This window comes from Aythya ferina (assembly GCF_964211825.1).
Source record: "Aythya ferina genome assembly, chromosome: 8".
Taxonomy (NCBI): domain Eukaryota; kingdom Metazoa; phylum Chordata; class Aves; order Anseriformes; family Anatidae; genus Aythya; species Aythya ferina.
Window position 1 is genome coordinate 18,001,484 of NC_140304.1, and position 25,251 is coordinate 18,026,734.

The 25,251-nt window shown below is 44.0% G+C and overlaps 2 protein-coding genes across 4 annotated transcripts in view; one reads left to right on the forward strand and one right to left on the reverse strand.

Moving 5' to 3' along the window:
- LOC311440453 (uncharacterized protein) overlaps positions 1-8,410 on the forward strand; it is a 509,298-nt gene extending 500,888 nt beyond the window's left edge. For both annotated transcript variants that reach the window (XR_014695427.1, XR_014695428.1), the window contains exons 10-11: positions 2,415-2,488; positions 4,709-8,410. The gene's annotated coding sequence lies outside the window, so the exon portion shown is untranslated. The remainder of the gene's footprint in view (positions 1-2,414; positions 2,489-4,708) is intronic.
- Positions 8,411-9,257: 847 nt separating this feature from the next.
- LMO4 (LIM domain only 4) lies at positions 9,258-24,288 on the reverse strand. Of its 2 annotated transcripts, XM_084527410.1 has the most exons (5): positions 23,590-24,177; positions 21,381-21,619; positions 14,686-14,782; positions 14,176-14,331; positions 9,258-10,018 (listed from the first exon to the last, which is right to left on the reverse strand). In XM_084527410.1, exons 2-5 carry the CDS (start codon positions 21,614-21,616, stop codon positions 10,010-10,012), a joined length of 498 nt encoding a protein of 165 aa, XP_084383536.1. In that variant the 5' UTR covers positions 21,617-21,619; positions 23,590-24,177; the 3' UTR covers positions 9,258-10,009. The 2 variants fall into 2 exon arrangements, with proteins under 2 accessions (XP_084383536.1, XP_084383535.1); XM_084527409.1 differs by lacking the exon at positions 9,258-10,018 and having other exon boundaries at positions 12,659-14,331; positions 23,590-24,288.
- Between the last annotated feature and the right edge of the window lie 963 nt (positions 24,289-25,251).

Genomic DNA, 25,251 nt, shown 5'->3' on the forward strand with positions numbered 1-25,251 from the left:
GTGGAAGGGTTCAGGACGCAGACAAGCACATGCAGAGATTTCTGCTAGCCCAAAGTAACGTGCAGTGAAGCTGGGTGGGTGAGATTAAAATATGCCCTTGCCAAACCTTGCCAAAGCCTTGAAGATTGGCAGAAAAACAGCTACATTGGGTTTTTCAAATTGTTACTGACTTCTTGGAATTCTGAAGTGATTTAGAAGCAAGCATTGGGGGAAAAAAAAAAAAAAAAAAAAAAAAAGGAGCCTACCTCTCTTAGTGTAACCTTGAATGTTACACTGCTGCTAGAGAGTTGCTGCTCTGCAGCTCCTCCAGTGATCAGGGGGACCACCCAGAGCATAAGGCATTCACTGCCCCGAGGGCAGCAGGACCCACGAGGGGCAGGGGACGAGCAGGTCGGACGCTGGTGGCGGTTTAGACTCGTGTCCCAGAGGAGGTGTCCACGAAGAGAAGTGCTTCCACCTGGGGAGCTGTCAAGTCACGCTGACGCCACTGCCTGCTAACACCAAAGGTTTTTCTGCCCGTGTCAGCCATCCACATGACGCTGGTCTTTTATTACCATCTTCTCAGCACTGGTCTGAGGTTGTACACAAACACCTTCTGCCAGTGTCCCACCTGTGTGTGAGGTGCAGGCCAGTGATGAAACACACGTCCCTACCTCTGTTGACCAAGCATGGCACACCGGTTTGGACAACCCTGTGTTCTCACTGAGTCCTCTTGGACTGCGGTAATTAAAAAGTAATGAATTCTATTTAAATGTAGGGCATTCTGTCCTAAACCTCTGAGCGCCTGTGGGTATGAGCATCTTGCTCTGAGGCTGCTCCCCACTCTGCGTACATGCAGCAGCTTAAACAAAAGGACGCAGGAAGTGCCAGCTACAGATATTATGAAGTTCAGTTTTTTGTTTGTTTGTTTGTTCTTGAATACGTCACTGATCCATTCAGGGATGGCAAAAATTAATAGTAATGAGCTAATTACTATACCAGCTGCCTACAAAGAGGGGTCCTGTAGGCAGGCTCCTTCTGCCCGTTTGCCTGCTGGTAAAACCACCACTCTAGAAAACATAAAACAAAACTTTTTTATTTTTTTTCTCTCCTTTATAAACATCTATCAGCGTCACCTTTCTGTGGCCCACAGCACCAACCCTGCCTGGCTTTTAAGTCCTCAAAATCCAGCCAGAATCTCCCCTAGCACATTATAACACATTTTACTAGCTCAAGCAGGGCAAAGCACAGCCGGCTGCCGAGCCTGCTGCCTGCCGAGCTCCCGCGGCTGCCTGCCTCCCGATGGCCGAAGCCACTCGCCGTTGCCAGCCCTTTGAAAAGCAAGCCCGCTTCTCTGATTGATTCACTTTTTAATGAACTGGGAAAACCTGTGAACTTAAACCCTGACACCTCCACCTTCCTCCCATCCTACCCATCCCTGCAGCAATGGCCTGATTATATTTCAAGTTATTACGGGATTAATACAGCTGCCCCTGGTGCCTCTTTCCCCTGAACTTCATCAATAAAAGTTGTGTACTGCTCTTACTCCGGCTGTTTCAGCTTCTCCCTGGATCTCCCCATGCTACCCGCGATGTCTCAGCAAGGCTGTATCATATCAGCCCTTCAGAGCTGCCAACACTGCTAGTGGTTAAAGCCTGCTCATGTCACGGCCTTGCATAAGCTGTGCGTATTTAAGAGGACATCTTGAGCTTTGCTATGCACGGCATCAGCTTGCTAAGTGGGTAGCGCATACTTAGCACTATTGAAAATAATGAAATAAGATAATCCACACGTACACATTAAAGAAAAAAAAAAAGAAGAAGAAAAGAAAAAGATTCTGGCAGTGTTGTCTTGCTCTGAAACTACCAGAGTTATAAAAACTCCTCTACATGGACACTTTCAATAGAAAGAAAAAAAGGCAGGGGGAGCAAAAGACCTGGGCCCAGCACAAATCCATTTTTCCCCCACGGCATTTCTTGATTCAGTACAAGCTCTAGGTTTACTTCTTTGTGTTGGCGCTATAGGTTTCCCTCCACCAAGAATGCTATTTTCTAAAAACATCATTAAAAATGTAATTAACTGACTTATTCTTTGGAAAGTCTGCAGTTGTTTACAAAAGAATTGCCACACAAGCTGCCACCTTCAACTGTGTTGAATCGGGAAGTTATGCTCTTGTTTACAACTGCGCATCAATTCCACAATATATTTAGTTTTGGTACAAGTTACATATAAAATTCTTACTGAGCTTAATGTTGCAGCAAATAACACATACAGTAAGCGAGTAGGATTTATCACTGGCTGTAATGTCACAGTACATATTCTAAATATATACGGTGAGTGATATATGCACATGCACATGCAAACAAAATGGAAATATATTTAGTTTAAGAAGTGATGAATTATGTTTGCTTTCATTATTCTCATTTTGCATGTAGGAAAATGGAGATCGAGCACATCCACAAAAGCAGTGGCTGGTTGGGATCGCATCCGAGAACTGGCATGCTCGCTGGTAAGCAGACCGGAGAGGAACAGCACTTTGCCACCCACAGCACACGCGGGGCTTCCCTCAGGGGGGAGGGATGCAAACAAACCCCGTGGCAGTCACTGGATGCTCCCAGAAAGCACGCAACATCATCTAGCTCAAACGCCTCCCCAAGAAGTTCAAACATTTTTTAAAGATGCAAGTGGCAATATTGCCCTATAAATTCTATTTTTTCATTCTTCTTCATCTTTTTGTCTCTTTCCTAAACACAGAGGCCAGAAGGCTATGCTTAAATAATTCATTTACAAATTTTCAATATCTTTTTGAACTATAGCAATTAAACGGAAAATAGAAAAAAGCTCAGCATCCTGTTTGGATGTAATTAAAGGTATAATCTGTTCCATTTGAATACTCCAGTGCTTACCCTTCTTAAAACAACAAATAAGAATAGTAGCTCATTTGCAATGTGTTTTTTTTTCAAGCCATCTAAAAAGACTAACTGATGAAAATGAAGAATAATAATTTTTAAATGTGGCATAAGCACAAAAATACCAGCTACAGCTTTCAAATGATTGCTGCAGATCCCAAGTCTGATGAGAGTTCAATAGCAAGGGGTATAAGCTTTATGGCAAAACACTGAAGTCTTCCACTATTTCGTATCAGCATCTTGCTATGGCTGATATAATTACCTATCAAATACATCAGTGGAATGACTATCAGAGGATATCAAAAAATACATAAGTCGGATGCATATCAGCTCTGTCTTTTAGGGGCTGTTTGATCTCAAGTTTTTTTTGCAAGAATAAAAGACAAATACTGCATTCATTGCCCCTTTGTTTTCTATAAGCAGCCGATGATTTTACAGCACAATAAAATTAGACTATTACTGGCTAGCTTATGAGTTGTAGCTGGATCTTTTTCCTCCTACTGGACATTTCTCCACTGCTTCTCAAAGAAATTGAAGTCAGGTGTAAAGTTAATATCTGCCTTGTTCATTTATTCTTCTGTAAGCAATCAGGATTTCCCCAAATCACAGGGCAATCTCTTCCCTTTCGAGAAAGAATATAGGCCCTGTTCTCTCCATTTAGTTTAACAAAACAACTGGCAGAAGTTCAATGGAACCGATGATTATTCCGAGAGGTTACGGTGAACCACCGACGTTGTTAGCAAAAGGCTCGCTTGAAAGATCCCCTAAGAGGAAAAGTGCATGGATATTTCAAAATGTAATTAACAGCTTATTCCAACAACACGGGAAAGAAACAGCGACTGTGCTGGCTGCAGAGGAACCCGGCTGCATGGCACACAGTGCTTCAGCAGCCACCACTCCCGTGAAAGGAAGGGACACAGCCAGCAGCAGCAGGGACAGTGCTGTGCCCTGCTCTCCAGCACCGAGAGGCACTAGGGCTGGCCCCATCTGCATGGTTGCCTTGTGTGCTACTGCCTTTGCTGTGCTTGGTAGTGCAGATGATGCTCTCACGGGCAGGGTCTTGGGGTCCAGGACCTCACTGGAGAGACTAACTTCTTTCAAAAGGTCCACTTTCTCTCCACTGTAATGCTCTCTCTCTCAGTTCTTTTGGGGCAGGAATTTCTCAAGCTTAGTTTTGGTCTTAATACCATGGTCTGAAGGTCTGTTTCAGCAAAATTGAGCTTTTTTTTTTTTTTTTTTTTTTTTTTCTTTTTTTTTTTTAGCAAAGTATATAGCAGCGACTAAGCAAAATAATAATTATTTTTTTTACATTGTTTAACCATTTAAAAATAATTCAGTTTTCAAACTCAGTGTTTTTGTCAGCTGGGGTGTACATCTAACGTGGCAGGGAACAGATTTAAACAAACAAAATGGTTGTTAAAATGCAGGAGTGATGGGAACATGGCACAGTGCTCTGAGAGACCTGTGTTTGACCAGTAAGTACAAGAGAAGTTAAAGCTCAAAGCTCATATTCTTTGAAGGTTATTCAGCACTGTTTAAAATTTCTAGCCATCCCAGCTGTGCGTGCTTTGCTGTTTAAAAACCCCAACCCTTTGCAGAGCCAGGCCTGCAGAGGCTGGGGACCTTCCTCCAGCTGTGGGGCCAGCAGATGTTGCTAGACTCTTTGCTTCTTCCCTGACCCAGCATGGCATGGCTGCTGTATGGCTTGCACTTTGCTACTGTTCTGCAACTTGCTGCTTTTCATAAAGTAGCACTGAGAGGCCTCAGTTAAAACAACCAAAACACTAATAATAATAAAAAAAATGGCCTGTGGGTGCCAGGCTGTTGCTTGCTCTTCAGGAGAGAAGCCAGAGGTGAGCAGAGGTGAAGGAGCACCACACGTCGCCTCACCAGGCGAAGGCTTAAACCCACGGTGGGTTGGGAAACTATCATTTCCCAACCATCAAGCCGAACAGCCCCCTGCATGCCAAAAAACATTTTCGTGGACGTAACTATAGACATGCGGCTAAAGGCAACACAACAGAACCTGGCTTGTTAAAAAATACCCACAGAGCGTGGGGAAAAAATAAAAATCTTCAACACAGCCTCGTCTGTCTCCAGCGAACAGGGCTTGTTTCAGGCCCTGGGCTCAGGCGCAGGTCCGAGCCACGGCGGGTGAGTGAGCTCCTGGCTGTCGGCCGCGCCGGTTTCGCGGAGACTCGCACGCAGGCATTGCCCTGCCCTTCACCACTGGCTGGGGCCTGGCTTGGCCGCCTCGCAGGTACTCGTGCCACCCCCTTGCCACCCGGCATGGCAGCCCGCCTGGCCGCCCCCGGCTGGGATGGCACGGCGGCTCTGGGACACAGGCCATCCCCCCCAAGGAACATCTCTGAGAGACACCAGCCCTGCGAAAGAAGCCACGCTTATCTCATGCATGCCACAGGTGTGATGTCAGCCCCTCTGGCAAAGGAACAAGGATGTCTACAGCCTCCACCGTGCAAAAATGCAGGAACTGAAGTTAACGTGCCTCAGACTTTGTTAAAATATGGTGATAATTAAGAAATATAATTACCACTACAAAGTTAATTCCTCTTTGAGTTCTTACAAACAAGTTTTTAATTTGCACCGAGCATTTACATTTCAGATGCGCAGTCACCCAGGCACAGCTGCCACGTGGCCCCAGGCTCTGCCCTGCACGGGGCCGGAGGCACTGTGGGTCCCCAGGGAGGACCCGCTGCCACCACCACTGCAGCCACCGCAGCCACTGCTGCCACCAAGGCCTGGACACAGCTGGTAAGATGGTGCAATTGCCTTATACTGTCTCACCTGTTCTGTTGTACAGGCATGAACATAGCAGCCATGTCAGACACACGCCTGCTTTTTATTAAAAAACAAAAACAAAGAACTTATGAGGTAATTGATTGCTTTCTTCTAGTATTTTATTAGTTGTGATTAAGGAGCTATAGTAGCCCTGTTTACATATCTCCAACAAGTCAGGACCTGCAGCGCGTTATTGGCTTGCGGCCCACAGCTCGCAGTCCATTCTCCACAGAATCAATCTGAAGTGGAAAACATCCCCGTAGGAAGCACGCACATCCCTGCATACACAAGAGCAGAAACCAGCAATAACTGCAGGCCCCGCATGCTGCCAGCCCAAGGCACGGGCCTGCTGCTGCCCGCAGTGCACTCATGCTGCAGGGCTGAGGGCTCGTGCCTTCAGCCCGACCGGGGATGTGGGTGAGCTGCTGCACTTCGCTGCCGCTCACAGCTCAGGCTCGGCGGATACGAACTGAGAGCTCCTCACTGCTTAACATGCAGGCAAAGCACTACCAATCTAAAATGGCTGATCAGTAATACTTTAATTGCAGTTTCATAGAAACAAATTGCTATTTAATTGCAATAAGCTCTTCTGTGGCTTCGCTGGACTGACAATAGGCATGCACCTGGTACTAAAAAGTAACAAGCGGCAAGGATGGCTATCTGGTAGTTCATGTAGGGTAGGCTGAGGCTGTAACACCGGTCCTGGAACACACCATTTCACACTTAAGAAATATAATATTTTAAAAAATATATACATTTATGTCTCCGTCTCTATTTCATTTACTTCACTAAAGCTGCTCAGAACATGGGTCCTTGGAAAAGCTTAACACTTAATACCAGCCAAAGAATTTTGATATTAGGTTTAATTTAAAATGATCTTTTGAAATGCCTGGTAGCAAGTCAAATTATGCTAGCATCAGATTTATTTTTTATTTTAGTATTTTTCCTAAAATTAGATGGTGCAAATTTTAACTGTGTTAACTAACAGGGAAAAACAGAAACAAACGCAGTGTGGTTAATATTCTAAAGATGTGACTTAATTTCATAGGCTTCATTTTAGTAAGACATTCTCATTTTATATTTCATAAGATACTGCATAACCTGTTAAAATATTTAAAGATAAATCATGTAGGACTGAAAAGACAGTATCTTGTTGCAAACAGAATTTGGTTTGGAAAGGCTTAATGTCCCACTGCCTGCCAGGATGCGTAAATCTCATAACTAGACAGCTGGATAGGTAAAAACATTAAACCCATTTAGAGGGCAATCTTTTTACAAAATTGTTTCATTAATAAGAGTGACAATTTATATGATTGAGACATTTAGATGCAGTATAGACAGAGCATTTTATCCAGGTTCACCAGGATGATTTCAGATTAGTAATATTTCCTTTGATTTTTTTTAACAGCATTCATTTTTGAAAGTGAGGGAAGCTCTTACTGAATGATTATTTGTATGACTTTTCAGCAGCACTAAATGCAGGAGGTGTATTTCAGACTCAACCTAGCAAATGCATGTGATAAAAGGTGAACAAGTACACGTTTCTCTTCACAGATCTAAAAAAAAAAAGTCATTTTTCACATATGGACAAATCTAAGTGTTTCCAGTAGCCTTCTACCCACACCTAACATCCCCATTACAGCCTGTTTTATTGTCTGAAATGCCTCTGGTTTCAAGAAAGTGTTTTACCTAAAGGAAGAATACTACTTAAATAAGTTCTATTGTATATTCATAGCTCCATTAGTCCTCCTCCAATTTAGCACATCAAAGCAAAGGCTTCATCACTTGCATGTGGATTATGCTAACATGAGTGACATTTGTAATCTTATAGGTCTGCAACTTAAGAAATGCTTTTAAAGTAAGCTATTAAATAGGTAGCTGTGCTTTACAAACGAGTCATATAATAGTTTATTTAAAGCCGTTAATGAACTTCAACCTCTACATCACTAAATGCTATACTACATTACTTACTAGAAGTTATTAGCTATCTTCTTAACACTTCTAGGTTATATTGGACAACCAAAAATCTGTACATGTTAGATTTAAACACGGTACCTTGAGTGCTTATACTGAAAGAATATAAAAAGATGTCTGCAGACTCACTAATACTTGAATTCTATATTCATATGACTTCAAGTGTCTTTTCAAAGATATTCAAGCAGCACAATTTGCAAGACTCTTACCTAAAGACTTTAATGCCAGATCAAAAACCTTACAAACTTATTTTAAAAATATATGTAAGTGCATTTAATTAAAAAAAAAAATAAGACATACATAGCTTCAGTAGTTTTATTACTTTATATGTTATGTGAGTGTTCTTTTGTCTTTACTGTCTAATACTGTACACTACATCATTTTCTTGTCTCTACAACAGTCCAATTTTTGCACAGGCACTGAAGTGTTAAAGAAGAAATTCAGCAGACCTCCAGTATAGTAGAGATCAAGAAAGTAAGACCTGAAAAAAAAGATCTGCTGTTGGTTTAGACCGACAAATCTGTAATTCAGCTTTTTGTGTATCAGCAGCACAACAAAAGTAAGTCAAGCTCACGCCGTAACCAAACAAAGCTAAACAATGAACATCTCCTTAAAAGCAGAATTAAAAAAAAAGAAAACATAATGATGATGTATTTCAAATGTATTAGTCTTCAATAAAAGCCGAATAGTTGGTAATATTGATTTGCTATGAATTGCAGCAGACACACATTCTAGGTGCTTGCAGTTTCCTGATTGAAGGCATTCAATGCACAGTCATAGATTCACGTTAGTATTCTTGCTATAAGAATGAAGTTTTTTTTTTTTTTTTCTCAAAAGTTATTCTACACAGATCTACCAATAAGTAGCTGAAGGGGAAAACCCAGTGAATGAAGTTGTTCCCTTTCTAAGCTTAGAGGAAGTTTTCTTGCTCTTTTGTGTCTTTCTTTCCAGAGGACAGATCATGTTTGAGATCAGATTGCTCTCGGAAATAGTCCAGGAAGCGTGTTTTTCTTTCCTTATCAGTTTTAAAAAGTTAAGTCTCTTGCCTCAACAAACTCAACTTTATGTTGTTCAGGTCAGAATAGCTATTGTATCCCTTTTTATAAATACTCAATTCTATTGCTCAGTGTGAAGTACAGCCCTTTTGTTGCTTTTATTTTTATTATTATTCTTTGACCTCTTATGGTCTATACGTACACACTCATGTTTGCACTCTCACAGACACATGCATACCCCTAACAGTTCTGCGGGAAAGAACTGGATAGAAAGAGACCACAATACCTATAATACATACCATAATTCACTGCAATATGAACTGCAATAGATTTTTGTTTGTTACCAGAAGTAAGAATCTCATTGAAAAATAAAGATCATTTTGAAGCAGTGCTCTGTATCCTTGCCAAGAGTAACACAGTAGTAGTTTAACAGGTTTTTTACTGGCATAAGACAAAAAAGAAAAAAAAAGCTATTTTTAAAGGTAACTGACAATTAAGGTAAGTCATGACTATGTAAGATTTAGTTTCAGAGTAATGTTTTGAATGTAGTTTCTTTTTTTTTTTTAATGAAGCAAAGTTTTAAAACCCATACTCAATTCAGTGTTTTTTGTTTTACTTTTTTATTATTTAAATACACCATACTAGAGCAAATGTCTCTGAAAATATCACAAATAAAAGATTTTTCTTCATTCAGCAAATTAGAAGTAAGTGAAAATTTCTACACAGTAGCTGCTATGAGCCTGACTTTTTTTTTCCTTTTTCTCTTTTCTTTTTTTTTTGCCATGGGAAGTAGCAACATTAGGACAAAAACACTTACATGCATACATACATTGTATTTTACAGAGATACAATAAAAGTGTTTGTGATAGAATATCACAAAAGCCACATCTTCCCTTTATCTCATGTTCAGTTTGATTGAAACACATTTCCTTACAACACTTAAATATACAAAGAGCAAATAGAATGTTGGTAAGGTAAAACACAGGGTACAAACTGGCCAGTGCCCTGCTAATTGTTAATGAGGGTAGAAAGCAGATTTCAATGCTTCTTTTAATTAGCTTCATTAGTCATCTTCCCCACCCGCCCCCCCAAAGATGTCCTCCGGTGGATCTTTTTTCATTTTCTCTACAGTCTCCCATTAGCCCAGGTTCATGGAGTCCTTAATGTTCATATTCAGTCATTTTAATACACCAATAAATGTGGGAAGGGCAATCAAGAATAAAGAAGGTGCAATGGTATGGAGCTGGCACTGATGCTAGCTACAAAGGTGACTTGTCTACTTGGAGACATGGGATCCATCTGTGATGAACAAAATTTGAGATGAAGGCACGCATTCTGCATTACTCTGACCTTTTAGCAGACCTGCAAGAAATAAAAATGGGTATCTTAGCTAGAATACTAAATTTGAGATAGGAAACTACAACATGACTGCTTTTGTCTTTTCCTTATTCACTAATCTCTTTTTTATTAGATTACTTTCCAACTGTGACTTGACTAAGGCTTTCTACACTACCCATTCACACTGCTAATGTTTCAACTTCAAATAGCATAAAGCAAATATTTTCTGCAGTTTCACTACTAAAAAGAGCAGACAGTAAAGAAAAAAAACATGACAACAATAAATAAATGTACTTCCTGGTAGCAAATCATACCGTGAATAAGGTGGCTTTTCTGGGCCCCTTTTAAATGGGAAGAAACATGCCATGCCTTTGAAGAAGCTAGTAATATGATCTTATAATTGGAAGAAATAGTGTGTAAAGCAAATAAGAAGTACAGCCAATATCCTCCCAAGGCAACTTTGGTTAATATGCTGCATTGCACAAGAGCTAAATATAGATATTTCAGGATTCCCCCCACCCCCTCCACCCCCCATTTAAAATTCCTCATCTGGTGTGTTAGTTAATGTTACATAAACATTTTAATATATGAAGTCAAACATGTGCTTTCACACTGGTGTTAATGAATTGTGATAATTAAAAGTGTCTAACTCAATAAAAATCTAAACTTTCATGGATAAAATAGAAATGATCATCCATAGTCTTCAAATACAATCTGTTTGCAATTACCAAAATGAAATAATATATATGAGAATTTTATGGTTTTTAAATGACATTTTGCGCTTCCCAGGAAGTTCTTTTTTCACCCTTTCTCTAAGTTACTAAAAGCCTGAGGTCTATTAGTAACTGCAACCCCCCACCTTCAAGCTAATTAAAGTAGTAGAGGCTTGGAGGTTTAATTCCCCAGAGCTGAAGCTCAGTGTGAGAAAGGTAATTTGTCTGTCCAGAACAAAGATTAGGGAGCAGCCAGCAAGCATATTTAATAAATGAGCATCAAATATCTTCTACTATGGACACAGACAACACCAATTATGTAACTACAAGGGAATTGTTGAGTGATATGTAAACTAGAAGATTTTTAAGATCTTCTCTGAAAGACGTAATCTAACTCATACTTTATTTAAAAGTATTAGAAGCTGAAGACAAGCGTTTGCTACAAACATTGCCAATCGGTGGAAAAATTACACTTTTAGTTTGCCAACAGTATTACTGCCTACGAGAAATACTGCAGAAATACTACTGCTGCCAAAAAAGTATAGACAATTCTCTACAGAAGACAATTCTCTACAGAGGACAACACAACCCCTTCAAATAAAATGGCACACAGGACATCACACACTGAGCTTGCTTTCTGCCGGCAAGCAGTACCTAACTGAGGTAAAATAGTTTTGTTTTCAGACGACATAGCAAGTGATGAAAAGATATAATTTCCATGTGTGAATTGACTTAGGCAGGCAAAAGTCAGTAATAGCTGACACCACTGCATCTGCCTCCTTAAAAACAAAATCAAGATTTTTAAGCAAAGTCAGATCATGCAACCCTTTCTGCCTGCACCAAGTACCAATACATATTAACTCGTCAACTACATATTAAGAGAATAGTAAGTTCGTAACTGTCACCTTCACAAATGCAACAAAAATGTGTTTTATTGCAAGGAGTATGTCTCAATCTCTTCAGCTTAATAAAAACACCCTGTGAATATTCTGCTATGTCTACAATCTCTAGTAGCAGAATAACCAGGAGACTGATCGATCTTTAATGTTTAATAAAGAGTATCTGTTACAGCCAACTCTGTCATAATGGAAGAACATTTTTAATTAGTGGCCCTAAAATGCACAGCTTTCTGGAAAACATCTGTGATGTTTACATCTTCAGATTGTTAAAATGCTAACACAAGAAAGCTCTCTTTTGGCACCTGCCCCTATATCTTCCAGAACCCCAGCCACCTGACAAACCTACGAATTACCAACTCATCTCCTCAACTGTAACTCAGTTTCCTGAAATTCAGGCCCTCCACAATTCCCCTCAGAAGACCAGGAGAGAAACTTGCACTGTTTTCTGGAGACATAATATTATAAAGAATCAAAACAACTATAACCCCTCTCCCCAATCTTCTCCTTAATACCTCTTTGTCTGCCTCATCATCGACTGTAGCGATGCAGTTAATTGTCAGTGACAGAACTAATAAAGACCTGCTCTCAGCATCTTCTCTGCATTTAGCTTCTGCTAGGTGTCTTCAGTTGTGAGCTCTGCAAGTCTAGTCCAATTTTACTTCTTTTCCATGTTCTGTGTTCCTCATCATGTCTACTGCTTTTATTGCAACTAAATCATTTTTATGTTTTGCTAAGGCATAGTAAGAAACTGATAAAACTAAATGACAATTTAGACACCTATTTGAAGTTACATTAAACTTTACATTCACAGAAGACAAGTGGATAAACCACTCTCTCAGAAAGGTAAACCTTTTACTGCAGTGTATAAAGATGAATGGTTTTACCTATATTTCGAAATGGGATACCTACAAATATTCATTTAATAGATTCACCGCCAGCTAGTCTGTATTACAGATTTGTTTCATTAAAATTCACAACAGTATAAATCTATGAATCTTTAACTGTATTTGTACTTCCTTGAAAAGAAGCTGCACATTCTCCTCCAATCTTAATTATCTTTGTTCTGCCTAACTATATATACGACTTTGGTACTCAGCTCTCTCATCACCTCAATTGACAAATTAAGTAAATAAAAAAGTCCATGTTTTATTTTGATGTAATTACACTCACTGCATAAGACTTGAAAGAATACTTAAAATTAATCAGTAAATTTATGCACAGAAAAAAAAGCAAACATGAATATTGAAATGTAGTGAGAAAACAAAAGAAAATCTTGGAACTTAAGAAGCAGTTTGTTTTCTTGCATATATTTCTCCACTAAGTAAAAGCACTAAAAATTATTCTGCACATTACAGAATAGATAAGCCTAGCATTTGTCCCAGATTTTTTTAATCTTCAAAATTCCTATTTGCAGATAAATGTTATTTTTTTGTGATCCTTACAGACATTAATGAAGTTCCTATTGTAAATCCATAAAGAATTACCAACTGAAGTGTGCACTTTTTGTTTCATTGCAATAACTCAGTGCTGTGTGATTGCCTGGGTTAATGATGAAAAAGTCAAATATACTATCAGAGCTGATGGAAAAATCTATCACCAATCTGAAATTAAAATTCATCTGTGGTCAATAAGATTTAATATCCATGCAAGTGGCGCTGTAAAGAGTAAATGAATCAATGTCATCAATACATAATCAGTATGAAATATGATGTGAATAAAATTATGTGCAAGAGTCATACATTCACTCTTTTCTGGACCAGGGTGGAATGAACAGTCTCTTAACTCAAGGTTGACAGTAATTGTTACAAATTAGGCACAGCAGTTATCAAAATGCACTCACTTGCATAGCTTTAGGACTTATTAAGGAGATTAAAATAGATCTAAAACTATCTAGTTTCAGCCTTACAGGACAACTGTTGATCAGATTTTTTTCTTCTTCTTCTTCTCTATATGATTTGTACAGTCATTATTTACTCATTTAGCTAGAAACCAAGAGCTATCAACCACAGAGATATACAATCTCTAGTTGAGCTATTAGTGTTATGGAGCGATAAGAAAACAGCACTTTGGTTTTTAAATCTGAGTTATGACATATAAAACAGACAAGGAAATACTTCTGAAAGAGTACCCCAGCATGCCTCCTCAACTAAAACCTTACACTGGTTTGGTTCAGGAACCTTCTCTTCACAAGACATTTATTTCCATATTAAAGGATCTAATTTTCCTCCCACAGAAACCTGCTCTCTTGTAGCCCTTAACTTCAAGATTATAAAATAAAATGCTCCTCTTTGTTAAGAGCTTATGTTAACGTATGCTCTCCGTTCTGCTTTGTATATAAAGAGTTCAACAGCTGTACAGCTGCACATGCCTAAACCAAAATAAACTGACTCGCCCTATGTGTCATATTTAAAGGTTAGCATTTTCTCCCTGTACCCCATGTCTATGTTACTTAAATTCAGTTACTTTAAAGGTTTCTTTGCAGGGGTGGGGAATGTCCACTGCTAGATTGAAAAGAAATTGATCTTCATTTAGCTCTAATAAAGCTTATTAGTAATTGTTGAGTATTCACCTTCTGGTCTGGCAGTAGTGGATTACTCTGAAGTGAATTCAAATGGCCATTGATGAGAGCTGTAGGTCTATCATGTTCACAAAATAAACTGCCATTGATGTAGTGAAACCGATCTCCTGGGACCAGGCGATTCCGGCAGGTAGAGCATGTAAAACACTGAAAAAGGAAAAAAGACAGCAAGTGAAACTACAGCACAAATTAAGTATGCTGCAGGTTTGAAAATTACACTTCAGAGACCGTGAGTACAGTTGAGATATGGAACTGCTTGGTTTCTAGTAAGACTAATGCCATGTTTGGAGGTACCTGTTGGGACTATGCAGTACATAACTCAAGTATAGTTTTACCGATTATGAGGGAACAAAGCTACACACTAAGGGAAGCTTCCTAATATGTACTCATATCTCTAGTTATTGCTTCACACTTTATTCACAAGCAGATGCAGATTTTATACTACAGAAGCACGGCAGTTCTCATCAGCTAATAACAAAAACACGTAGAGAACACCCTCACCTTAAGATGATAGACATTGCCCTGTGCCCTCATGACCAGCTCACTAGCAGGAATGGACTGTCCACAGGCACTGCAAGCACCGCTATTTCCAAATAACCTGAAACAGAGGTGATGATCATGAATTATTTAAAACACAAGAGGCTCTAAGCATTTTTGCGCATCACTGCAATGGTTTATTACACAACTATTTTAGACTTCTGACCCCTGTCTTCCAACTTGCTTACATGTTGCTATACAAAAATATACTTTTTCATATTACAACTGGTAGCTTCACCCTACCTTGGATGTGGTTACACAGGATTTAATCAGAAATATTGACTTACACCTCTAGAAACACAAACAATTCTGTACTACACACATTTTATCAGATTACTGGGTTCATCATAAAAAAAAAAAAAAGATACAATTCATGACTGGAGTTTAAATGCATTGTGTCCTTGAAATTATATGAAGAACTCTTTTGTACTTTAATCATATCTTGAGATATGAGTCATCAAAAGGGTTAAGAGGATTTGATTGTATATCTAAGAAGACATCATGCTCAGTGTATTGAAACTCCAGTAAACCTCCATCAGTGCAGAGTTTCCATTAGAAACTCTCTGCTATCCAGGTTGATATATAATGTGTATGGGTTAACCTTTTCAATCATGGTGTCAACACTTTAGATTTGCCTCTGCTCATCTCTTTCATCCTAACCTTCTCTCTCTCTTGATAATGAAATGCTTGCTCCAACTTCCCTCTATCTGCTCCTGAGTCCACAATTTAGATTACTTCATCTCTGCTAGCAACAAACTGAATGAAATTTCGATTTGAGCAGAAAGTAATTTACCGGGATCTGGACCCATTTGTCATCATATCTCTCTGGGTGTTTGCTGTATCACTGCAGTTTTCCTATGCAATCAAATGAGACCACAACATCTGCCATTGGGTTGGGGGGGGGCACAGGCAGCAGGGGGAAGGGGGAAATAGGCAGAAGAGTGGTGAAGAAAAATATATACATAATTCTTCAAATCCATTTAAAGGCACAACACATCGATTCAAAATATAACACAATAATAATTATTGAGTTCTACTTTTACAGATTGCATTAGCTAGAATTAGAAAACCTTTATTTGCTTTTGCGCGTGTCTCTCTAATACACACAAATATTTATAAAGAGTACCACAATCATTTCACAGCAAAAAAGGAAACTGAACTAGCTGGCAGGGTCACAGACCCACTTTTCTGCACAATGTAAAACACAGTAATAGGATTTACAAATTAGCGTATTGGTGTCATAATAAATATTAATATTTGCATCTCTTTCCTGTCCAAATAAAGTCATAAAATTCTGTTTGTGTCAACCTCGGAGACGCATTACAACAGAATACCCGTAATCTGAATGATTGCAGTGTGCCTCTGTATAAAAATAATTGCTTTGAATTTTCAGAATCTGAGCTTGCAGAGGAGGCTTGTCATGTTCAAACTACTAATTTGCTGTCGCCACTTTATTGAAAATAGCCTGTAAGTTGTTATTAAATGTATCGACTGAACGACAGAGAGAGTAGTAAAACTGCCCCTTAAGATGGCTTTTAATAGGAAGCTGAGAAACAAATTTTGCAGCAGCATCGATTTGAAGAGTTCAATCAAAACTCCATTTCAAAACTAATTAGTCTGAGATCCACGACACATTGACACGTTCTTGCAGAATCACAGCGGTTACAAAGGGAAAGCTGAACTAATACATTGTCAGGACCTCCAGCCAAAAGGACTAAACTGTCTAGAAACTGAGGGTCCATTATTAGGGCATCTTCTAAATCAGGACCAGTTCCGAGCCACCACATGATGTATTGAGGTTACTTGCAAAGCTTTACGATATGCGTTTTTCTTCCCCCATTGTTACTAGTAATGAAGTTGGCACATAGAAAAGGTGCACGGGAAGCACTCCGAGAGGATGCAGCGAGACATCACTACGTATCTAGAGCAAAGATCCACAAATCTAGGGCAATGGGTGATGACAAGGGCATTACTGGCAGGGTGGGGGCAGAAAGGCAAGGTCCTGCAGACAAGCAGACAACACTGCCTGTCCGGGAGAAGACAAGCACGATCAGCGGTCTCTCCCAGCCCTCTGTGTGACTGCAGCACCCGCCTGAAAACACAGCTTTTGGAATACTGATCTCCTTGCGCTACTTGTCTTCATTAAGCATTCATTTGTTATACAATTCTCTCTGACTAGAAGTGGTTGTACACCTTGAATGTCTGTGAATTTTAATAAACGGAGTCAAACTAATCCAGAGGCTTTCCACGCACCTTAGGTTTTCCCTCAGCATGTTTCCAGAACAATTCTGTTTTCCAAAGTCACATCAGCTGAATCTCCGCTAAAATTCCTGAAAATTACTCCCAAAGTTACAACACCTTTCCAGCGTTTTGTGTTATTTACAAGGACAATTAGGTTTATTTTTCCTTCTCTGCTATAATGAATGTTTTTGTTTTCTAATACCATTAGCAGGAAAAAGGTTTTATCTATAAAAAAAATGTTATTCCTTCTTACCAGTAAAGGAAGTTCACCACAGTAACTATTCTTTACTGAAAAAGTTGTTTCACATGGTTTCTGAGAGGCTGGAGAGCTAATTATCTAACCAGGGGGACTGTCCAGGACAGTATTTGATTTAAAAGGCTTGAGGCTTTAGGTGCTCAATTAAGTAGCTATCGGTCTCAGACTGGACTTTAATGGGCTCTTTTCTCTTTAACTGCAGCAATGGGTAGAGATACCCCAGGTCAGGCTAATTAAAGCCAGGGGACTCTTTAATTGTGATGACAGAATTGGTTTCAGTTTCCTCTTTGGGTCCTCAGTCCAAGAAGGTCATTAATATTTCAACATTTGGGCAATGCAATCAATCACAAACATCAAGAGGTTCCCTACACGGACAAGGCAGCTCTTCTGCACTTAACAGCATTTTACTGAGCCACCTTAAATTAACTACTGGGTAGTTCCAACATTGCATTCCCCACACCCCGTACACACAAGCACTCCTGTTTTTTTTTTCTTTTTTTTTTTTTTTTTTCCCAGAACTTCAGAGAGTAGCAAGGAAAGCAGCAAGAAATCTTCAGTCCAGTTTCACGTCCTGCTGCTCAAAATTCAGAATCAGCAGATGCGCATCTCAAGCAACTTACACTAACAAAATGTGGCTGCAGTTGTTTTGGACGCTGTGAAGGCAGACAGATTTAACTGCTCCAAATCTTGCACAGCGCAGCACGTATTTGTGCCCACAACACACATCCAAGCCCTCTCGGAGAGAAATGCACATCCAGACCTACTGATCCAGAAGCGATTGGTGTTTCTGTACATTCCCTATATTTAATCTAAATTCTGCACCAGCTATATTAAATGTAACAAAGAAAGGCAACACAGAAACTACGCCTGGAGCCAAGTCCATTAAAGGTACTTCAGAATAACTAGAGACCAAGCACCTTAAAAGCACCAGAAGCTATTGATACTTAAAAGGGGGGCTGTGCATAATGGCAAGTGCTGCATTAGAGAAGGGGAAGGAAAAAAAAAAAAAAAACAGCCAAATTACGCTTGGTTAATTCAGAGTAACAGATCTGCCCCCAAGTGAATTGGAGGCCTTGAATTAATTCTGTTATGACAAATCAAGATAAACGTTCCCCCTAAATTGCATGCGATTTAATTAATTTTTGAGATCCTGTTTTTTTTTTTTTTTCCTAGCTAATAGTTCACATGCTCCTGTGCTGTCATTGTGCTTGAGTGGGCAGACTTCAAAGTGATATTAAATAACCAACTATTAGATTTACCTAGCACATCCTATTGGAAAAGTGCCATTTAATTACCTAGCCTGTTCAATTAAAGGGACAGCACTCCCCGAATGCAGCAGCTTGCCGCTGATTACCAGGGAAATGAACTCGCTGTCCAACAGCCCCCTTCCCATCGCATCCCATCCCGGCCCTACTCCCAGAGGGGCCACAGGGACCCCCTTACCCCATGGCAGGACAGGGACAGGTCTGGGTCCCGCTGCGCCCCATGGAGGGGCTGGATGGGTAGGGGCTGCAGGCACTGCCCCTTTAAGCAAGGCTGGGCGGCCTCCCCCTCCCCGTCCTTCCCTTCCCTTCCCCACCACTCCCAGCTCTCTCTTAGAGGCCAATTTTGTTAATTAAATGTTTTGTTTGCGACGCGGCTCTCATTCATTTCGGACACGTCATTCCGAGCAGATCTAAGCCAGGGACCAGATCTCATTAGATAAAACCTATCAGAACTAAGAGAAAATGGAGGAGACACTAATTAAAGCTTTTAATTGTGCGGATTCGCTGCCACGCTGCTGCTTTATCTGGCATCTGAAGGTTGGGAGGGCTGTGCTCGGCTCTCCGCCCTGCGAACGCCTCTGTGGCGGTGGGGAGGGAGCGGGAGCGGGCCGGGATTTTCGCCTCCCTCTCTTTTCCCAGGAACCTTGGCTTTCAATGAAAGCTGCTGTGGCGGCTCTCCCAGCGCCACGGCTAATTTGGTGCTTGGTCGGTTCCTGGGGGGAGGCAGGGAGGGAGAGGGGAGCGCTGTGTTGGTTCAACAACAACAAACCCACACGCGACGTCGGAGGGCTAACGCTGATCGGTAATGAATGGCCCGGAGAGTCGAGGCCCCCTCACCTGGCGCCTGCCCGGCTGCTCGCTCCTCCTTGCTTTGGGACTTGTGCCTCACGTGCCCCCGCGCCCCCATTAGAAGCTGTACCCGTGGCTGCTGCCCGGGGAAGGGAGCGTGGTGCTGCGAGAGCCCGACACAAGTCACAGGGAGATGGCAGAGAGGCACTGGTAGGTATGGCTGCCAAATTGCCTCCGCCACCAAGAGCGGCTGCCTCAAAAGCAGAAGGGCCAGGGTCTCGCACATGCCAGCACAGCCACGAAGTCTGTATCCAGAGGGAAAGCTCTGAGTTAACTCAGCCCTTGCACAGCCAGGCCATCCAACCCCACCTTGAGCGTACGGTGTCCAGTTCAAGTTTCAGCAAGCATCTGTCTGAGTTATTTTTGCAAGTCAAATCACCCAGATCTAAAGAGGAGTCAGGCGATAGAACAAGGAGATCAATTCAAAACCCTCATCTGATAAAGCATCCTATTCATAATCACCTACATCAAAATACACTAGTATTAGTTTTTGGCAACACAAAACCAAAGGATTGTGATAAGCTTGCCTGAACTCGCCTCTGGGATATGGTGGACGCATCTTCTCCTTTTAATTAGTAGTAATCAGACATGAGGGTTTGTTTGATGGTGTTGGTCGAGTGATGAATCTGTACTATTCACTGCATCTCAACAGTAGTGTCAATGTTTCCACTTCAAACAAGACTCTTTCCCTAACACCGTTCTGCTCTATTTAATTACAATTCTGCCAGGCTTAGGCTTGTTGCTTAGGACGATGACCAAAAAGCACTATTAAAAAGCTACATGTGCTTATTTTCTGGCATTTCTCTCTAAAAATACCCCCAAAAGCTAAGGCTTTGATTCCTCAAAGATGTTGAGAGCTGCATTTTGTCTACTTAACTGACTGAAGACGAGGCCATGTATCGGGACAGAGGCTGTGTTATAAGAGCAACCAAGCCTCAGCACCGACCTTTTAGGCTAAGGATGCCTCCATGCATTTGCACATATTCAGTACAGTGCTGATCTTCTCAAACAGAAGTCAAGTTTTACGACATAAACAAGCTTGTAAGGTTTTCTGGCCAGATTTGCAGAAAGGAATAAAAAAGTGGAACTTTTCAGCCGTTAGGGAAAAGAAAAACCTGGGTTAACTCTTGACATTTACCGTAAGTGAGGAGCCAGAAGCATTCAAACAAAACAACTTGTTTTAACTTTGCATTTCTGCTATGCTGGAAAGGTATGGGGCTTTTTTTTTTTTTTTTTTTTAATTACTGGATGTTGAAATAGAAGACCTCCTTGAAGCATTCATGTGCATCAGTCTATCAAACCATTTACTCAAATTAAATGTGTAATCCTTCAAAATGCCTCCTTTTAAATTAATGAGTTTAAGTAGCTTGAGTTCACCTGAAAAGATCGCACGGGCACCTGACCTCATGAATTCCTTCTATTAATTATATGGGAAGCACGCTGGAAGGGGTACTGTGCATAGTCGCACTGCGCCCCACCAGATGCCAGATTAGGCAGGCTTAGTTCCCCCTACCCAAATCTGCGGCACTTACACCGTATGGCTTTGGAAGAGGAAGAGATAAGGGATACACAGCAGGAGCGCGTCCCCTCCGCCACCACTGCCCGCATTTTCCGTGCTGAAGCCCAGAGAAACGCCGCTTCGGGCCCCCGTAACGTGGGGCCAAACGCTCCCGTTGGGGCTGCAAGCAGGAGCGCTGGCCCTCCGACTGCCGGGTAATCAGCTCTTTCACAAGGAGAGCAGAGAATGAGTCATTCTGTTTCCACTCAAAGGAGTTTAAAGGTGCTTATGTAAATATCATAATTAATCAGATACTAAAGGCAGCCGTTTCATTATTTAGCGCCTCTGCCACAGCCTTATTTAAGCCCTGCGATTTTAACATTTACCGTTCAGATATGCACGCTTCTCCTCCAACACTACAACAAAGCAGATTAATTTAGCCTCCCTGATTGCTGTTTATTTTTAGTCGGGACCTGTTTTGCGCTGACAAACCACTTTAAAGTCGCAGCCGCCGTGCCGCCCCCCCCCCCCGCCGCCGCCCCCTGCCCACCTGATGTAGTCGTTCCTGCAGAGGATCATGCCGCTCTTGGTGTAGCAGGACGTGCCGATGTCCCCCAGCTGGGCCTGGCAGCAGGAGCACTTGAGGCAGCGGCTGTGCCAGTAGCTGTCCATGGCGTAGAGCAGGAAGCGGTCGGCGATCTTCCCCCCGCAGCCGGCGCACCTCTTCCACGAGAGGGAGCCCGCCGTCACCGGGGGCGGCTGCGAGCTGCCGCCGGGGTTCACCATGGCCTGCGGGACAGGGGCGCCGCGGGGCCGGGTCAGGGCCGGCAGCCCCCAGCCGGCACCGGCACCGGCACGGCCCCGCGGCTCGGGAGGGGGAAAGGGAGCCGTGGAAGGGGCTCCCCGGGGCGGCCGGCCCCGAGGCGCGGCGGTGCCGGTGCTGAGGCGCACGCACCGCACACACGGGCTGCGGGCCGAGGCCGGTGAGCTTCGGGACGCCCGTTAACTTCCCGCACAAACACGCTCAACTTTTGTCTCGCTAATCTGCCCTTGATCAGCAGTTTAAATGCTAGAGCTTTGTTACTCAAAAAAGAAAAAAAAAATAAAATAAAAGGAAAAAAAAAGTTTGCCGGCCACAGGAAAGCAGCAGGATAACGAAGCGCAGTGCTCAGGCTGGGGCTGCCCCGGCCGCCCCCCAAACTGCTACCAAAGGGCATTTTTCACTTTCTAATAAACGCTTTACGCAAGCAGGACAACTGAGAGATAATATAGGAATCAATTCATAAAGCTTACTCTAAACCGATTAATTTGTTGCCTTCAATCCAGAGTCCAATAAACTCCCGGTGTTCCTCCAGTCACTTATACTATAAAAAGATCAAGTTATTTACTGCCAATTAAGCAGCATGTTTTGTCTTTGTCCTCTGTAAGCCGTGTGTGCTCATGCCGAGGCATCTGGCTATCTGCTCAGGACGCTCAGCCCGATACCTCCAGGGAAGCGAGGACGAACTTTTCCTGCCACTGGCCCAACTTGGCTTCAGGAGACGGCGAACTTAGGCCGATTTTAAACACACATTTCCTCAGAAAGAGTTCCTGGAGGTATGTCCAGTGACCACACAATAAACCAGAAGAACTGCACCAATTAAGCTGTAACAAAAACCCTGAGACTTTGGAAAGAAAACCACTCTAAAAGCCATTAGCATTGCATTTATCCAAACGCATCATATACCTTTATGTAAATTGATTTCTGATGCATTTGTTCAAGGAATTGCCTTTTGTTACAGTTTCCAGCTACAGCCTAAATGAATCTGCATTTCCTGCTCTGAGCCTTTAAACCGTTTCCCTGCGCTTTAAATCACTTCGGATTTCTTAAAAGAAAGAAAAAGACTCCATGCTACCACCTTAGCCCGTCTTTGTCGAAGGCAAACATATATAAAATGGGAAACGTTACACTGAGAAAAGCATCCAGTAACCCCATTAAGCTAAAGCTCTTAAGGACAAGCAATACCTTAATGCTGATTAAATCTAAAAAGATGAATCAAGAGGACTGACCAGAAAGTGACTCCCTTGATAACTAAGGACGGGCCCTCATCAAGTTTCATTTAGAGTTGGGGGGAGGGAAAAAAAAAAAAAAAAAAAAAAAAAAAAAAAAAAAGCTTTTAACTTAAATAGGCTTACTCTAGTAATTACACAGCCAAGCAATTTAGGTCCTGGGATAGGAGTCAGTGAAATAGAAAGCAGAGCTGGAAGCTAGAGGCGAAATACCCCCCCCCCCTTTTAACAGCGTCTCTGGTGTTTTTTTAATGGAGACCAAGGGAGGGACGAGCAGAGAGCTGGCAATTTGTAGTACAAAAATGGATGCTTAATTCATGTCTTGGTTTTAATTAGGTGATTCACCGGATTTCTCCCGCATCGAAACAAAAGACCGTGCGGGGGGCAGGAAGGGGATCGGCGAGGAGCGAAGCCAGAGAGCTCACTTTGATCTCTCCTGCCACTGTTTCGGAGCGCTGTTTACTCCGGGGGACGCGGCTTCCCCGAGCCGCCCCCGCCCTCCCGGCCCCTCCGCCCGGGCTCGGCGGCCGCCGGAGCCCCTTCCCCTGCCCTTCCCCTGCCCCCCGTCCCTTCCCTTCCCCGCGGCGGCGGCGGGGCCGGGCGGCGGCCGGGCTTTGTACGCGGGGCCGGCGACAATGCCCGGGGCCCGCCGCCGCCGCCCCCCGGCCCGAGGCGGCCCCGCGGCGGAGGGCAGCGGCCGCGCTCCTTACCTGCTTCCCCTCTATATTGCCAGAGGCCGGGAGCGGCGTCGCTCGGGGTCACCGCGGAGGCTGCCGCCGTGCGAGGAGACCGGCGCCGCGCTCGCCCGCCCGCGCTGCGGCTCTGCTCCGGAGGGAGCCCCCAGCCCGGGGAGCGGCAGCCCGGGCTGGACGAGCCCCGCGGCCGCTACGAGGGGCGGCTGCCCGCGGTCCTCCCTGCGGCTCCCGCTTCCCCGGAGGGCAGAGCCGCAGAGCTCAGCCCCCCGCCGCCGGAGCCGCACACGCAGGGCGCCGCCGCCGCCGGCTGCCGCAATCGCCGGTAAGTTTGGCAATGTGGCTGCACTTTGTATCGCCTCCCCCCCGCCCCCTCCGCCGGCTGCCGAGCTCCCCGCGGAGCCGAGCCGAGCCGAGCCGGGCCGGGCCGGGCCGGGCGGCCGCGGAGAGAAGCGGAGCGGAGCTGAGGAGAGCCGGGCAGGGCGGGCCGGGGGGCGGCCTCGCGTGGGCGCGCGTGTCCTCGCCGCGCGCGGGTGTGCGAGCGGGTGTGAGCGCGCGTGAGCCCGCGTGCGTGTGCGGCCGCTGCCCCTCGCACATGTGTTACTGACAGGGCGCAATCCCAACTACACTCCGGGCCGGCCCCGCCGCCCGCCCCGCCGCAGCCAATCCGCCCCCGGCTTGTTCAGGCGGAATAATAAAACCTGCCAATCCCGGGGAAGACAAAGGAATGAGTGAAAGAGGAGAAAAAAAAAAAAAAAGAGAGAGAGGGGAGAGGAGGAGGAGGAGGAGGAGGAGGGGAATGCGGAGGAAGGCGGCGGGCAGGTGGGGAGCGGCCGTTAGGGCGCCGCCCGCTCCGCGCCCGGCCACCAGTTGAGAAACTTGGCCGGGGGCGGCCCGGCCCCGTCCTTCCGCGCCCTTCCCGGCTCGGCACCGGCCTCCCGCCGCCCCCTCTGCCCCTCTGGGGTCCCGGTGGCGGGGAGCAGGCCGCCGCCGGGCCCCGCCGCCCCGGGCCGGGGGCTCGCAGCCGTCCCCCCGCGGCCACCAGCTCGGGAGCGACCGGCGCGGCCCGGCCCGCTGCTGCCCGTGCCCCCCGGGGGCCCGGAAGGGGTCGCTCGGGCTGGTGCGGGCGGCCGGCAGCCAGCGGCACTGCTCGCCTGTGGTGGGCACGGCCGGGCTGCTGAGAGCGCCCGAGGACGAGCAGAAGAACCCTTCAGTAGGGACGCTTAAAAGTGGAAAAATACGCCTCTGAGGCCTAGGTGTAGTGTGCAAGACAGGCAATAACGCACCTCTTACAGCTAAAAACAGCCCTCAGAACACTCCCAGTACCTTTACAAACACCGTAACTCATGGGTGTTGTCCTGGCGAACGGCTCTCCCCCAAGCACGGGTGCTGGCCTGGCTGTGGGACCAGGCTCTCATCTGGCGCTGCCTAACAAGTACACCCAAATGGGCTCCACAGTTCCAGCCACAGGGGCAGACAAATCACCCATTTCCAGAATCTGTTAAACAAGATGCAAACTTCACAAGGCTAGTTTCTCGATTCTAGGCCACTGGCGTAAGCAGCAGCCACACCGTGAGGACAATCAGGCTGGCTGGTCCGACACCGCCGCAACCGCAGCAGCAGGCAGGCAGCGGTGGCAGGTACACACAGGCCAAAATTGCTGCGTGCCACGGGAGAGGG

Bases quoted from the DNA above. Each gene is read 5' to 3' on its own strand.
- LMO4 (XM_084527409.1), bottom strand. From the start codon at position 21,616: ATGGTGAACCCCGGCGGCAGCTCGCAGCCGCCCCCGGTGACGGCGGGC. The intron at 14,783-21,380 runs GTGGGCAGGGGG...CCTCTGTTTCAG, and splicing joins TGCAGGAACGACTACATCAG to GTTATTTGGAAATAGCGGTG. The intron at 14,332-14,685 runs GTGAGGGTGTTC...TTCCTTTTTCAG, and splicing joins GCAATGTCTATCATCTTAAG to TGTTTTACATGCTCTACCTG.